The sequence below is a fragment of the Tauraco erythrolophus genome, chromosome 4 (genome assembly GCF_009769465.1).
Source record: "Tauraco erythrolophus isolate bTauEry1 chromosome 4, bTauEry1.pri, whole genome shotgun sequence".
Classification (NCBI taxonomy): Eukaryota; Metazoa; Chordata; class Aves; order Musophagiformes; family Musophagidae; genus Tauraco; species Tauraco erythrolophus.
Genome location: NC_141468.1, coordinates 752208 through 766377, shown reverse-complemented (window position 1 = coordinate 766377; position 14170 = coordinate 752208). Strand labels below are relative to the sequence as shown.

Sequence of the window (14170 nt, the reverse complement as noted above, 5' to 3'; positions counted from 1 at the left end):
CCTCTTGTTCTCTGGAGAATTTCTCAACCTGGCAGCTGTTTTGCATCGAGATTTTGTTGTTTTGGGCAACCTGGTGTGGTGGAGGATGTCCCTGCCCATGGCAGGGGGTTGGAACTGGGTGAGCTTTGAGATCCCTCCCAACCCAAACCCTTCTGTGATTCTCTGAGGTGGGTTGGTTGAGACAAGGCGAGGTGTAGGCAGCTCTGTGTGCCGTGTCTGGGCGTTGTACTAACAACTGATGTTGACGCTTTTTTCTTTTTAGGTGATTGCGTTTTTAAGGAAAAAAGACAAATTTATTAGCCTGGTGCTAAAGCATATAGATACATCAGCAATGATGGACCTCCTGCTGCGTCTGATCAGCTGCGTGGAGCCCGCGACCCTACGGCAGGAAGTGCTGAATGTGAGAATTTGCTGCTTTTTTTTCCTTTTCGAGACTGGGAACAAGGGGGTTTGGGTTTTTCTGTCTTTAAGAAATGGAATTCTTTTTGCTGTTTATTCTGAGAGCGGATCCATCCTTCTGAAAACTGTTTTTCTTAGTGCCGGAGTCTGCGCGTCGGCTATTTGGGTCCCTCAGGCTGTTTGTGGCCAGCGTGGCAGAGCAGGGCTGGTTCAGGCACGGGCAGTGCAGGATTTCCAGCTCGTCTTCCCCTGTAGCATCCGCGATGTGCTCCAGCTGGTTTTGCCGTAGAGCTTCGAGGAAGGACGTTTGTAATCTTTCCCAGTGTTCCGAATTCCGGAATGATCATTTGGGAGCTGCCTGGCGGAGAAGGACCTGGGGGTGTTGGTTGACTACTGGCTTGCTATGAGCCAGCAGTGTGCCCAGGTGGCCAAAAAGGCCAACGGGATACTGGCGTGTATCAAGAATAGTGTGACCAGCAGGAGCAGGGAAGTGATCCTGCCCCTGTACTCGGCACTGGTGAGGCCACACCTGGAATATTGTGCCCAGTTTTGGGCCCCTCGCTTTAAGAGAGATATTGAGCTCCTGGAGCGAGTCCAAAGAAGGGCAACTAAACTGGTCAAGGGGCTGGAAAATAAAACTTATGAGGAGCGGCTGAGGGAGTTGGGGCTGTTTAGCCTGGAGAAGAGGAGGCTGAGGGGAGACCTGATTACAGCCTATAAATACTTGAGAAGGGATGGTGGGGAGGTGGGGGAAGGGCTCTTTACATTAGTGATGGGTGATAGAACAAGAGGAAATGGGCATAAGCTTAGTCAGGGGAGATTCAGGTTGGATGTTAGGAAGTCTTTCTTCTCTGAAAGGGTTGTCAGCCACTGGAATAGGCTGCCCAGGGAGGTGGTTGAGTCCCCATCCCTGGATGTGTTTAAGAATAGGGTGGATGAGCTACTTAGCGATATGGTTTAATGGGGATTAGGGACGGTTGGACTGGATGATCTCTAAGGTCTTTTCCAACCTAGAAATCTATGAAATCTATTAAATCTATGAGATGGTAATTTGTGTAATTCCCTGCCGTGTTCGAGGGTGTGTGTGATTTCTGGAGCTGGTATCTCATCCCGCCTCCTTCCCCTTCCTCTTTAGTAGGCAGCTTTGTAAAACATCTCATTGAGACATTGGTTTGCTTCACAGGTAGGACACGTTTTTCTCCCTTCGTAGCCCGGTCTGGGTGAGGCCACCTCATCCCCCCTTTAGTGGGCAGATGTGCAGGATGGGAGGAAAAAAAACCCTACTTTAGCTCCCTTTCAGTAAACGAAAAGAGCAGTGTGCCGGTGGGAAAACTGTGCTTGAGTCGCTGAACCCCACACCGGGGTTTTGCTGCCGGAGTCTTCCGTGCCGGAGTGTTGGCCGCGCCGCGGCCGAGCGGGCGAACGTTCTGTGCCGAGGCCCGCGGTGTGAGCGGTGAGTGCCAACCGCTCCGCTCCTCCTGGCGCTCCCTGCGGTGCACACGCTGTTACAGGGAAGGGAAAAAATAAAATTACAGGCACAAGTCAATCCTTAGAGGCTTGTGTGGGCGATCACCCCTGAAAGGAAATCTTCGTTTTTTGGCAGGGAGGTCAGCGATTCGTTTGGTTGGACGTTAAATAGTAATCCCAGGAGAGGAGATGGGAGAAAAAAAGCTTTCAAGAAATGGATGGGCAAGAGATAATGATGATGGGGGATTCACTGGAAGGGGAAGCAGCTTTGCAGAAAAGGCCCAACCGCTGGCACAGGTTGCCCAGAGAAGCTGTGGCTGCCCCATCCCTGGAAGTGTCCAAGGCCAGGCTGGATGGGGCTTTGGGCAACCTGGTGTAGTGGAGGGTGTCCCTGCCCATGGCAGGGGGGTTGGAACTGGATGGCCTTTGAGGTCCCTTCCAACCCAAACCGTTCCATGATTCTATGATCCCAGGCCATGATGGCCCGAGGGCAGCGGAGGGGTGAGGGCCGGGATTGCTCCCCTCTGCTCAGCACTGGTGAGACCTGTCAAGTTGCTGGGTCCAGGCTGGGGCTCACCAGTGCAGGACAGACGTTGCAATAGTGTGGTGTAATATCGTTACCAAGATAAATGCGATTATTTTTTTCTTCTGACGTTAAAATGACATTTCAACTGAGTAGTATTTTCTCCTGGATGGATGGCTTCCATCCAGGAAACTTCCAAATATCCAGGCTTCGAATATCAACCGTCCATAAACAGGCAGGTCTGGATGGGATATATTTTAACCCCATCCTATCAGGTTAATTCCACCTGTTAAAAGTTTTCACACAGTCAAAAAAAAAAAAAAAAAAAGAAAACCACCTGAAGATACCAAGTGGCACTGGAGGTGCTTCTGAAGTTGGTTCCCCACCCCAGAAAGCCTCAAGGTAAGTATTGTCCCCAAGCATTTAGCAATGTAATGGCTTAAGGACTTGTCAGAAAACCAGAAAGTAGTAGCAATATTGGACTTTGGGGTTGAATGTTTAGAGAAGCTGCTTACCAACAATTTTGGCAATATGTTCAGAAACTGAAGTCTCCAGAAAAGTTCATTTGCAATCTTCGTTTTTGGTAAATATTAGAAATAAAAGTCATATTTCCTGGACTGCTGTAGCTTTTCATCACATCAGGAAAAAATAACCTGTCAGGTAGTAGCTTTTGGTCAATCGTTTGATGGCATTTGCCTGCCAGCGCCCAGTGCAGCTGGGCCGGCCGTGCCATGGGCACTGTAGGTTGGCATTGCCGCAGGAAGAGGCAGTCCTGCTTCCACCTTCGCGCTGCTTGTTCTGCCCATCCAGCTCCTCGGGAATCGTTGCCAGCTGAAGTGTTCCTGGGGTTGTAAGGTGACACGGATGAGGGAACAGATCCAACTGAAAACACCTCTGTCTTATTTGTGTTTTTGCCAGAATTATTTTCAGCCAGCTCAGTTCAGTTGGGTTTTTTTTTTTTTTGCTTGGATTTGTGCAATGATAAGGGAGGAGAAAGGAGCAGAAGATAAGTGGATGAGTATGAGCAGAAAGAAGGTGGCAGTGCCCTTTTGTACGTTCTTAAACTGTTTGCAGAACTACAGTTTGTGGTGTTTTCCCTGTTCTCTTCCTTGATGTGTAGTTGAGGACGTACAGTTAACATGAAAATATGGTCATTCTTTATCCATTTCCGTCTGTTCATGCATGACAGAGGATTGCTCTGTTCGTGTAGCTCGGATTTTGTTGTTTTGGAGAGCTGTGCCATCAGGAGAAGACCTTGCTAGCACATACTGTTCCTCCGTACTTCTGTCCTGAGTCGGACAGACAAGGAAACCTCCAGATTCAGCAGCCCATGGGTAGGTGCAGTGTCAGCGAAACAATCTGTTGTCTGTGTTCCATCGTCACAGCCCTGTCTCCTCCCTGTTTCTGGACTCTCACAGTTGAAAATATGAGAAGAGTCTTCATCAGAAACATCTAAGGAGGTTCTTCCAGCAGGCTTGGCTTTCAGGCACCTACGTTTTGATATCCTTGGACAAGCCTGACATCATGCAGATGGATGGCAGCATATTCTCTTTGATCGGTGTCACTTGATCCTGAAATGTCTCTGTGGATTTGTGAACGAGATAATAGTGACTTTAAATAATTTACTTCTTGTGCTACAAGAAAACTCGGATATTTTAGGATCAGGACAGATAAGCAGCATCAATCTGTCCTCTGTGCGTTATTAGCGTAAAATCTTACCTAGAAAAATGTGACGAGGCACGACCGCTGCGAAGACACCCCATGTCTGATTTTGCTGGCACGTGCTGGGAATTTATATGAAGCAGATGCAGTTATGGTGGATCTCTCTTCTGCACTTCCATCTTCTCATGCCTGCCTTGGTGACAGAACGTACTTATGGAGGAGAATCAGCCTGTCTTCCTGATTCGGGTCTGGAGGAGAGGACCTGCTATGGCTCAGCTGGAGCACAGTGAGTCACAGGGATCTCAGTCTTTGCATTGCAGAGTGGGTTACACCATTCCATGAACCTGACACGTGATCCCTTGTTGTTCTGAAGAGAAATCTATTCGTCCTGGCTGGAGCATCCTTGCTGTCAACCGATTCCTGGGCTATGTCAAAAGAAGCATGGCCAGCTTCTTTTTGGGGGATTCTTCCCCTCTATTCTACTCTCATGAGACACACCCCCCTGCTGTGCTGCATTCAGCTCTGGGGTCCCCAACACAAGAAGGACATGGAGCTGTTGGAGCGGGTCCAGAGGAGGCCATGGAGATGATCCGAGGGCTGGAGCACCTCTGCTCTGGAGACAGGCTGAGAGAGTTGGGGCTGTTCAGCCTGGAGAAGAGAAGGCTCCGGGGAGACCTTCCAGCACCTTCCAGTGCCTGAAGGGGCTACAGGAAAGCTGGAGAGGGGCTTTGGACAAGGGCGTGGAGTGACAGGACATGGGGCAATGGCTTTGAACTGGAAGAGGGGAGATTTCCATGAGATCTAAGGAAGAAAGTCTTCCCTCTGAGGGTGGGGAGGCACTGGCACAGGTTGCCCAGAGAAGCTGTGGCTGCCCCATCCCTGGAAATGTTCAAGGCCAGGTTGGATGGGGCTTTGGGCAACCTGGTGTAGTGGAGGGTGTCCCTGCCCATGGCAGGGGGTTGGAACTGGATGATCTTTGAGGTCCCTTCCAACCCAAACCATTCCATGATTTCATGACATGTGTGTTTTGATAATCCTATCCAAAAAGCAGAGTGGCTGTCCAAGGGCTGGATGAGCCTTGGCAGTCTCCCTGTGCACTGGGGGCTCTGAGCAGCTGCAGGCCGTGTGCTTGTTGAAACAGCCGCTCTGGCGGTGAGCAGGTTCTTCGTCCCCTGCCGAAGGGAGTCTCCAGCCACGCTCATCTGCTGCTGCCTCTTTCGTTGGTGAGTGTCAGGCTCTGATGTCTCCCTTAAGGAACCTGTTCCTCCTCACCCGTTACCACCGAGCCATCCTGCCTCTTCTGTACGTGCGCGTCTCCCAGCCCTGAAAGAGCTTTTCTCATGTTGGCAGCTTCCAGCCACTCCTTACGTGAGAGCCTCCATCCTCTGATGCCTTTGTGGCCTCTGGCTGTTCCTTCTTCCACGCAAAATTAGGGTCCAGAAAACCCTGACCATTGCCACAGTCTTTGCCGAAAAACCCTTCTGAAATTCTTTTCTTCCAGAATATAATATTCCATTCTCTTTTCACCTCCACCCGTAACTCCCATCACCTGGCAGCACAGTGCCTTGTTGCGATTGCATCTGCTGTGGGTGAGGACCACTGCTCCACCAAGGAGAAGCACTGCCCGCTGCCTGAACCTCGTTGGCCGTGCCTTATCTCAGGAGCTCCACGTGGGCTGAGGCCTCCCATGGCCCCAGCCGGTGGAGAGGACCGTGCCCTCCTGCCTGTCACTGCTGTGGTTGCACTGATCTTGCAGTCCCATGCACCTTCGAGCAGCACCTCCACACCCCCTTCCCTGCCCACTGCCTCCTTAACCGCCAAGTCCCGGTTTGCCCGGACCAGTTTGCCATGTCCCACTTGTTCCGTGGTGCCTGAGCCTACGTGCTGCAGGTGCTCCCCAGCAGCAGTTGGGCAGAAGCCCAACGCTCCCTCATCAGGAGGTGGCAAACAGGAGCCTGGTTTGTTTGCAGACAACAAACTGCTGCATCAGCCACCTCCTGCTCGCTGGCCCTGCGTCTCGTGGTCCTCCCTTTCCTGTGGAGTAATTCCAGTTGCCCATATGTGCAAGTTTTCAGTCCGTGAATTCCTCACAAGTGCATCATTCATCAGTGAGGGTGACCATGCTGCTGAGTTGCGCGTGGTCGGAAGAGTTTGTGACTCTCCAAAGGGAGATGCTGAGGGTAACACTGTTGTGCTTCTGCCCAGGTGGGTGAGTCCTCACGTGTCACAGCTTTTGTTTGAGGCGAGATTTCCATGAGATCTAAGGAAGAAATTCTTCCCTCTGAGGGTGGGGAGGCACTGGCACAGGTTGCCCAGAGAAGCTGTGGCTGCCCCATCCCTGGCAGTGTTCCAGGCCAGGTTGGATGGGGCTTTGGGCAACCTGGTGTAGTGGAGGGTGTCCCTGCCCATGGCAGGGGGGTTGGAACTGAGTGGTCTTTGAGGTCCCTTCCAACCCAAACCCTTCCATGATAATTACAGAATATTCCTTTTCTTGTGTGTGTCAAAGTCCATCTCTTCAACAAGAGCCTCAAGACAGATGAATTGATCTCTTCCAGGTTTACTAGATGCTTCTTAATTCACCAAAGATTGGAATTGCTCTTCTGCTCTTAACAGATTATTTCTGTTGGGTTTTTTTTTTTTGCTTTTGAATTTCATTTTCTGTGTCCCTCGGTTCCCAGGAGCACTAATTCCTTCGTTGAGATCAGTGCTCATGCTTCCCTCTCTTCAGCACCTCTCTCTTTGGCCATCCAGCTCCCCCAAAACCCGTTATTATGGCAGTCCAGGCCCTTACTGTTTGACTCCCAGTTTAATCAATCAGGCCCATGGCTCAGGCGACGCGGGGCCTGGGGAGGCGTTGATACAGGATAAAGCTGGAACCGCAGTGCAGGGCTGGGGTTTAACTTGCTGTGCTCCGCGAGGGAAAGAAAGTGTTAATGAGTAGTTTTCTTCTGGGCTCTGGAAGTTGCAAAGGTAGGTGGGACTTTGATAAGTAAAAATTCCTCTGCTGACACGGACTGGCAGGAAGGTTCTGGACAAAGCACGAAACAGGCCAGAACACCCACTGTAGCACCTCTGGGACTTACTGTTTGAAAAACGGAAACTTCCAGGAGGAGATGGATGGAAGCGTTTGGGGTTTTGGAACTGGAGCTGTGCACTGTGTTAACGCCGTGGGGATCCCCAGAGATTGCAGCCAAAACGTGGGCGCAGAGTCGTGGTGGGTGAGTGATGATGAGGAATGAAACGTGCCGATGTGACGGAGAGGAGAGGAGAGACGTGTGATTTTGTCGTTACGGAGACTTCCAGGAGAAATAACTGGATAGGTTTGAGCAGCTGGTGTTTAGAAGATACAAGTGAGGAGAATTCCACTAATCTTGATGAAGCCGTTGTGATAAGTCGCCCATTGACAGCTACTTGAGCTGTCATCGGAAGACTTGAGTGTTAGGATTCGAAGGAAGGGTTTCACTAGTCATATCCAGGCACAGGGAGAGGAGAGAAGATGCTTGTAGACTAGATGAGCCAAGAGGGAATGGACAGTGTCTTCGGTAGTGGAAAGGAGATGGCAAGGCTGGTGTATTACGACACAGCAGGGATCAACTCTACTGTGACGGCCTCAAGAACAAGGATCAGGAGCTTATTTTTGATGCTGGAAAACTAGAAACCAGTGGAAGAAACTGAAGAGAGAGGTTGGTAGAGAGATTGGTGAGAAAAAATGTCTTAAGATCTCAGTTTTTTGAACTTTTGGGTAAACTGAAGGTCAGGAAGAAGAAATTACAGAAACTAGATCTGAAAATATGGTCTTGAATGAAATATTTGGTTGCACAGCTGTGTGCTGGGAAGATTTTCGGGCAGCGTTAGTGTTTTTGCAGTAAGAAGGCACACCAGAAAGGAGACGGTCAAGACATTTCAGACGTAGTAGGAAAACAGCAGTGTTGTTCATGGGAAGAGTCACCAAAAAATGGTGATCTGGAATTTTTATTCTGTCAGACATACGTCATCCTCAGCATGGCGTTGGAGAGGAGAGGATGAGGACTGTAGGAGGGTTATCAGAGCAGAGCTGGTAGGGTCAATATAAGGATTACGGTTGAAGTCATGGGAATAGGTAACGTAAAAATGAGTGTTCGAGGGGAGAAGATCTGCGTAGAACCTTCTTACAAAGAAGTGGAAGGCAGGAGAGGGTTCATTCTCTCCATGACTCATCTGAAGAGTGATGGCAGATTGTATCATTGCAGAAACCTCCAAAGTCTCTTTCCTTTTGATTAATGTTGGGTCAGTCATTTCAAAAGCAACTGGGTACGTGTTATTTCGATGAGTTTCGTTGATGTTGGGCATCCGGCTGTTTGCCTGGGACGAAGACCGTAGAAATTTGAGTGAAAATGGTTGGGTGGGAATGAGAAGTTGAGCTCGCAGGTGAAGCTGGGAAGGGAGAAACTGGAAGGTACCATCGATGGGCTACTGGGTTTGCGTGTGGTCAGGAAAGGGAGATCAAGCGATGCTCGCACTGAGAAGAGGAGGTGGCCTGAAGTTGTCACAGAGCAAGGAGATGAGGTGCAGTAACAGCATCGCTGGGTCACCTCAAAGTCTGAGCAGCTCTTCAGTGTAAGCAGCAGTAGGACTGTAGGGATGGGAAGCGGTGGGAGAAGAAGGCGTTGGAAATTATGCTAACGCTGTGTTGGATAAGATCGTGTTTGTGCTCGATCTGTTCCGTGTTTTCCAAAGGTATTTGAGTGCTCAGTTCCCCGGGCAGGGTGTACCTCCTGATGCAAATTTTGGGTTATGAAAGGGAAGGAAAGGGCTTCCCCTTCTTGAAAAGCCTGTGGCATGCAAAGCTTCCTGAAGATCCTCTTGTTTTGAATTCTGTCATATCAAACGACGATTTATTTATTTTTTTTCCCCCCTTCCTTTCCCTCCAGTGGCTTAATGAAGCAAAGATTATTCAGAGGCTCGTGGAGCTGATCCATTCAAGCCAGGATGAGGACGTGAGTATGGCAAGACCCAGTTTTGTCTTTGTGGGTCCCGTAAGGCCCAGAAGAATCTCTGCTCGCTCCTACCCAGGGGACTTACGGAAGGAGATGATCCGTACGGGTGGACACCCTGTCCCCTGGTTGCCCAGCTCAGCACTGAAATGTTTTGTTGTATTTTTGATCTGGTTTTGGCTCCTTCACTACCAGTTCGTTGTGCTGCCGCACCAGTGGCGCTCGGCATCTGCCGGCAGCGATACCTGGCCTGGGCCCAAGGAGGGACCTGCTGCTGGAACAGGCTGTTGGAAAACTTCTCCCGCTGGTGGCTGTGCCGGAGCTCCCGGTGCTTTTTAGGCCATAACTCAGTGTTCAGTTGCAGAATCGGCAAGATGCAGTTCTCTAAGCCCGGGAAAAAGACTTGCCAAGGGTTAAATTCCGAGTGCTTCCTTTTTTTCCTTTTTTCTTTTTTTCTTTTTTTCTTTTTTCCTTTTTTCTTTTTTCCTTTTTTCTTTTTTCCTTTTTTTCTTTTTTCCTTTTTTCTTTTTTCTTTTTTTCCTTTTTCTTTTTTTCCTTTTTTCTTTTTTCCTTTTTTCTTTTTTCCTTTTTCCTTTCTTTTTTCCCGTTTTCCCTTTTTCCCGTTTTCCCTTTTTCTCATTTTCCCTTTTTCACATTTTCCCTTTTTCCCATTTTCCCTTTTTCCCTTTCTTTTTTTCCCATTTTCCCATTTTCCTTTTTTCTTTTTCTTTTTTTCTTTTTTCCTGTTTTCCCGTTTTCCTTTTTTCTTTTTTCCTTTTTCTTTTTTCCTTTTTCCTTTCTTTTTTCCTTTTTCCTTTCTTTTTTCCTTTTTCCTTTCTTTTTTCCCGTTTTCCCTTTTTCCCTTTTTTCTTTTTCCCTTTTTTCTTTTTCCCTTTTTTCTTTTTCCCTTTTCTTTTCCCTTTTTCCCTTTTTCCTTTTTCTTTTTCCTTTTTTCTTTTTCCCTTTTTTCTTTTTCCCTTTTTTCTTTTTCCCTTTTTTCTTTTTCCCTTTTTTCTTTTTCCCTTTTTTCTTTTTCCCTTTTTTCTTTTTCCCTTTTTTCTTTTTCCCTTTTTTCTTTTTCCCTTTTTTATTTTTCCCTTTTTTCTTTTTCCCTTTTTTCTTTTTCCCTTTTTTCTTTTTCCCTTTTTTCTTTTTCCCTTTTTTCTTTTTCCCTTTTTTCTTTTTCCCTTTTTTCTTTTTCCCTTTTTTCTTTTTCCCTTTTTTCTTTTTCCCTTTTTTCCTTTCTTTTTTCCTGTTTTTTCCGTTTTCCTTTTTTCCGTTTTCCTTTTTTCCGTTTTCCTTTTTTCCATTTTCCTTTTTTCCATTTTCCTTTTTTCCGTTTTTCTTTTTTATTTTTTCCTTTTTTCCTTTTTTTCCTTTTTTTCCTTTCTTTTTTTCAATAATCTTCCCAAAACCCCCGAGCCAGGAGCTGCAGGTCTGGGTTCCGTTTCCCACGCCGTTGTTTCCCGTTGGGCTCTGACTGCCGTCCCTGCTGCCGCGCCGGAGGGGCCCAGGGCAGCGCTGATCCCCGCCGACCGCTTTGGCTCGGATGGGGATGGGGACACTTGGGGATGGGTTCCCGTCGGTGCCAGCGGCAAAGTGAACTGGGTGGCACTGGATTCTCTTGGTGTTGATGCCAACAATGATGCCCTCATCTCATCACAGCAAAAATTGCCCCTTCTGAGGGAGAAAAGGGGAAGTAACGTGCTAATTTGTGTGCCTCCAGCAGTGCTACCCTACGGATAAACGGCAAATTACAGCGTGAGATCTTCCACATACAGTAGCTACAGAGAGTCTTTGATTGATAGCCAGAATGGGACGATTAATTTATCCAAATACTACTTTAGAGCCTTTTAATACACAGTAATTAAATTGGAAAGGGTTTTATCAAGCCCTTTCTTTTTCTTCATGCAGGAAACCTCCTGAGTAGTGAGAAGTACGAATGAAATACTTGTATTTGAAATTTGCAAGTTAACACTTGGTCAGGAAGATGAAAAAAGGATCCTCACTTTCTGAAATCTTTAAGTGCATTTAATTAAGTTCAGGAAGACCTCCTCTTTGATTTTAAAATCTGTTCATGCTTCTAATAATTTGCATCAGCGTTATATTTAACAGATGAATCATCTAGAGCCTGGTAGCACTTGTTCTGAAAAATTCTGATGCGTTTAGCTTCTTGCACTCCCAGCTAGGTGAAGTTTTCTCTGGCAGCCAAGTGGAGACGTTAGCACTGAATTTGCTCTATGTCCTCCTTCGCAGAGGCAATCAAACGCTTCCCAGACCCTGTGCGATATCATAAGATTGAGCAGAGACCAGAGCAATCAACTCCAGGATATGCCTGAGCCTGATCCCCTTCTCACAGCACTGGAATCGTAAGTACTTGTCAGAGCACTGTCGCTGAACTAACTGGTGTTACTGCTGTCGCTTAGCTTGCATCTCCAGAGAGCTACCAGTACATCGAGCCTCCGCCTGACTCTTGACATGTGTGCCAACCAGTTACTATTGCTCTCACGTTGTCGCATTGCTGAAGTGCCTCTGTTGGGATTTCTGGGATTTGTGGCTCTGCGGGAGGGCAGGACATGGGGCTTTGTGACCCCCGAGGCTCCCAGCCCAATTGGAGACGAGGCAACGCTGGCGTGCTAAAACGCTCGTGGTGAGCCCGGAGAAAGGTGAGCTGCCATGGCCGTGGTTGAGGGAAATCCCACAAAGACAGATCTGAAGAATCCCCGTGTGGACAGTGTTCCTGGGGGCCAAGGGTGACCTCGGGTGCAAGGGTTCCATCACGCATGGCCAGACAGCAGCTGCTGTTCCCCACCGGCGAACGTGTCGCACGGTATGGACAGATGGCGGATTGTGGAGCTGCTGCTCACCAGCGCCGGGCAGAAGGTGCCGCGGCAGCAGGAGGAGCTCTCTGGCACAGTAGCTCGTGTGTCGCCGTGGGCTTCGTTTGGTTCGGGGCATTGCCAGCCGCTGGCCAGCCCCGTACACGCCGAGCTCTGGCGTGCTGGTTTTGGCTCCGGAGTCAAACGCCGGTTGAAGGTTCTTTTTTAACTCGTGCGTTGCGTGTGCTTCCGCAGAGGTCGGGTGGTGCTGAGATGCTGCCTGGTACATCTCACCCAAGGCTGCCTGCCTGCCTGCTACCCCAGCTGAGTCATTCATCTCCCTGGTTTTACTCTCAAATATGGTCAAACCCTACGAGAATGCCTCCCTAGCCCTCATTCAAGAAGTTATTCCCTTTATTCGTGGCTGTACAGTGAAAGTTCAGATCTCCTCTCTCCGTGTACCGTGGATCCCGAAACACGCTGGGGATAGCGCCAGCCGCTTCTTTCCCCTGGAAGCCCTGTCACCCGTGGCCGTCAGGAGCTCTCGGCGTGTCTCAGAAACGTTGTGCAATGCTTTGATTAGAGATGACGTGTCACAACGCGGGCACATAATTGGTTTAATCGTTTTCTACCTTCTGATTGATAAACTTTGCAGACAATTTGTAAATAGAGATGTCGTCGTCTTTTATTAGCCTGGTGGTTTGGCTGGAAAAAGTAGAAGAGCTCTTTTGGTTCATAAATGTTTTGTACATGATCTTGTGTGACTTCCTTCAAGGCAGTCTGTCACCAGAATAATTGTGGGAAGGGGAATCTAGTGAATTCCATCATTTGGAAGCCATTGGGGTGTGTTGGGATGTTCTAAAGATGTAACCTAGTAATAAAACGGTACGAGTGCACAGCCGGCTACAGCGGCGTCGGTGGTAGTTCAGGTTTTTTAATCATAGAATCATAGAATGGTTAGGGCTGGAAGGGACCTTCAAAGGTCATCTAGTCCAACCCCCCTGCAAGGAACAGGGATATCTCCAACTAGATCAGGTTGCTCAGGGCCTCGTCCAACCTGGCCTTGAACGTCTCCAGGGATGGAGCATCCACCACCTCTCTGGGCAACCTGTTCCAGTGTTCTACGACTCTCAAATCTACTTTTAAATCACGTTTGAGAGGAGATGTCCTCTTGAAAAAAGGGTGTGAGGATGCTGGGGATCCCAGGTGGCAGTTCAGAACCTCCACTTGTATGTCCAGACAACTTGGAAGAATTTTTTTCATTTGAAGTTAGTGTTTGTTTGTTTTTTTTTTTTAAATCTAGAGCTAACTTCTGTGATATTATGGGGGAATATATTGATGAGGAACTTGCACTTTCAAAGAGTGTTTTTACTAGGAGTTGTTTCCCAAATAATGTTAAGTATGAGTTGTGTACCAGGAAATGCTGATTTTTCAAGTCTAGTCCGTTCCCTCAATGGTGTTTCTTTGCTCTTTGTAATGCAGTTTTGAATTGCTCCTGTTGGCATGTTCACTGCTTCCTATGTTTGCTGCGAACCTAAAAACGTTTACTGGAGATTCAACACGTGATTAAAACCCAAAAAGCCTGTTTTAGGCCTAAAGGTGCCATTTTAACAGAAAAGAGATGAAACAAGTGACTTGCAACGAATAGTGCAGCATCTATACCCAGCGCCTGATATTTCTCTGTTACCGTTCGTGCTGACCCCGAGCTTCCGTAATTTCGGGGGCACGGCTGTTGTTTTCTCCGGGTTTGAGCTGTCCAGGGGGAGCTGTTGGGACAGGAGCCGCTGCGTGTCGGTGGAAACAGGACACGAATCGTGGTGCTCATGAGCCCCGAAGAGCTGCGGTCTCCGCAGATGTGCGGAGCGTCTCCCGCGGGCTCGCCGTGTCGCCCTGGAACGCTGCGCCTGCAGGAGTAGGGTGGATCTGGCCTTTGGTCCCTCGCTCTGCCGGAATATTTTCTTCTCAAACAGCCCAACGTTGGATTTTCAGTGGCAATTGCGTCCCTGGTGGCGGAGCCTGCGACATCTCGTCGAGTCCGTATCAGTTTCGAGCCCTTTGAAGTCCGGAGATGAGCCTCCGGTGGTCGCTTTCCCGGGGAAGCCCAGGACCTCTGGCGAGGGTGCTGGTTCGGACTGGTGGGAGGTTGGTGTGCTGCGGTACTTTGCAGACTTTTCCCGTGATTTTAGACTTTCTTGGCAGTTTTAGACTTTGTCAGTTTTGGAGAGGGATGTGGAACCCTAGTGTGTGGGGGGCAGAAGATGGCTGCCCGTGGTCTGTTGTGAGAGCCCTCATGACATCCGTGGTAGAACTTAACCAAGTTTCCCCGA

At 48.6% G+C, this 14170-nt stretch overlaps 1 protein-coding gene across 4 annotated transcripts in view; it reads left to right on the top strand.

Annotated features, from left to right (window-relative positions):
• The window catches only part of PPP6R2 (protein phosphatase 6 regulatory subunit 2), a 106164-nt gene that overhangs the window by 54060 nt on the left and 37934 nt on the right, over positions 1–14170 (top strand). For all 4 annotated transcript variants that reach the window (XM_086611156.1, XM_086611159.1, XM_086611158.1 and 1 more), the window contains exons 5-7: positions 263–400; positions 8962–9027; positions 11281–11393. In XM_086611156.1, coding sequence (XP_086467282.1) covers positions 263–400; positions 8962–9027; positions 11281–11393 — 317 coding nt within the window. The remainder of the gene's footprint in view (positions 1–262; positions 401–8961; positions 9028–11280; positions 11394–14170) is intronic.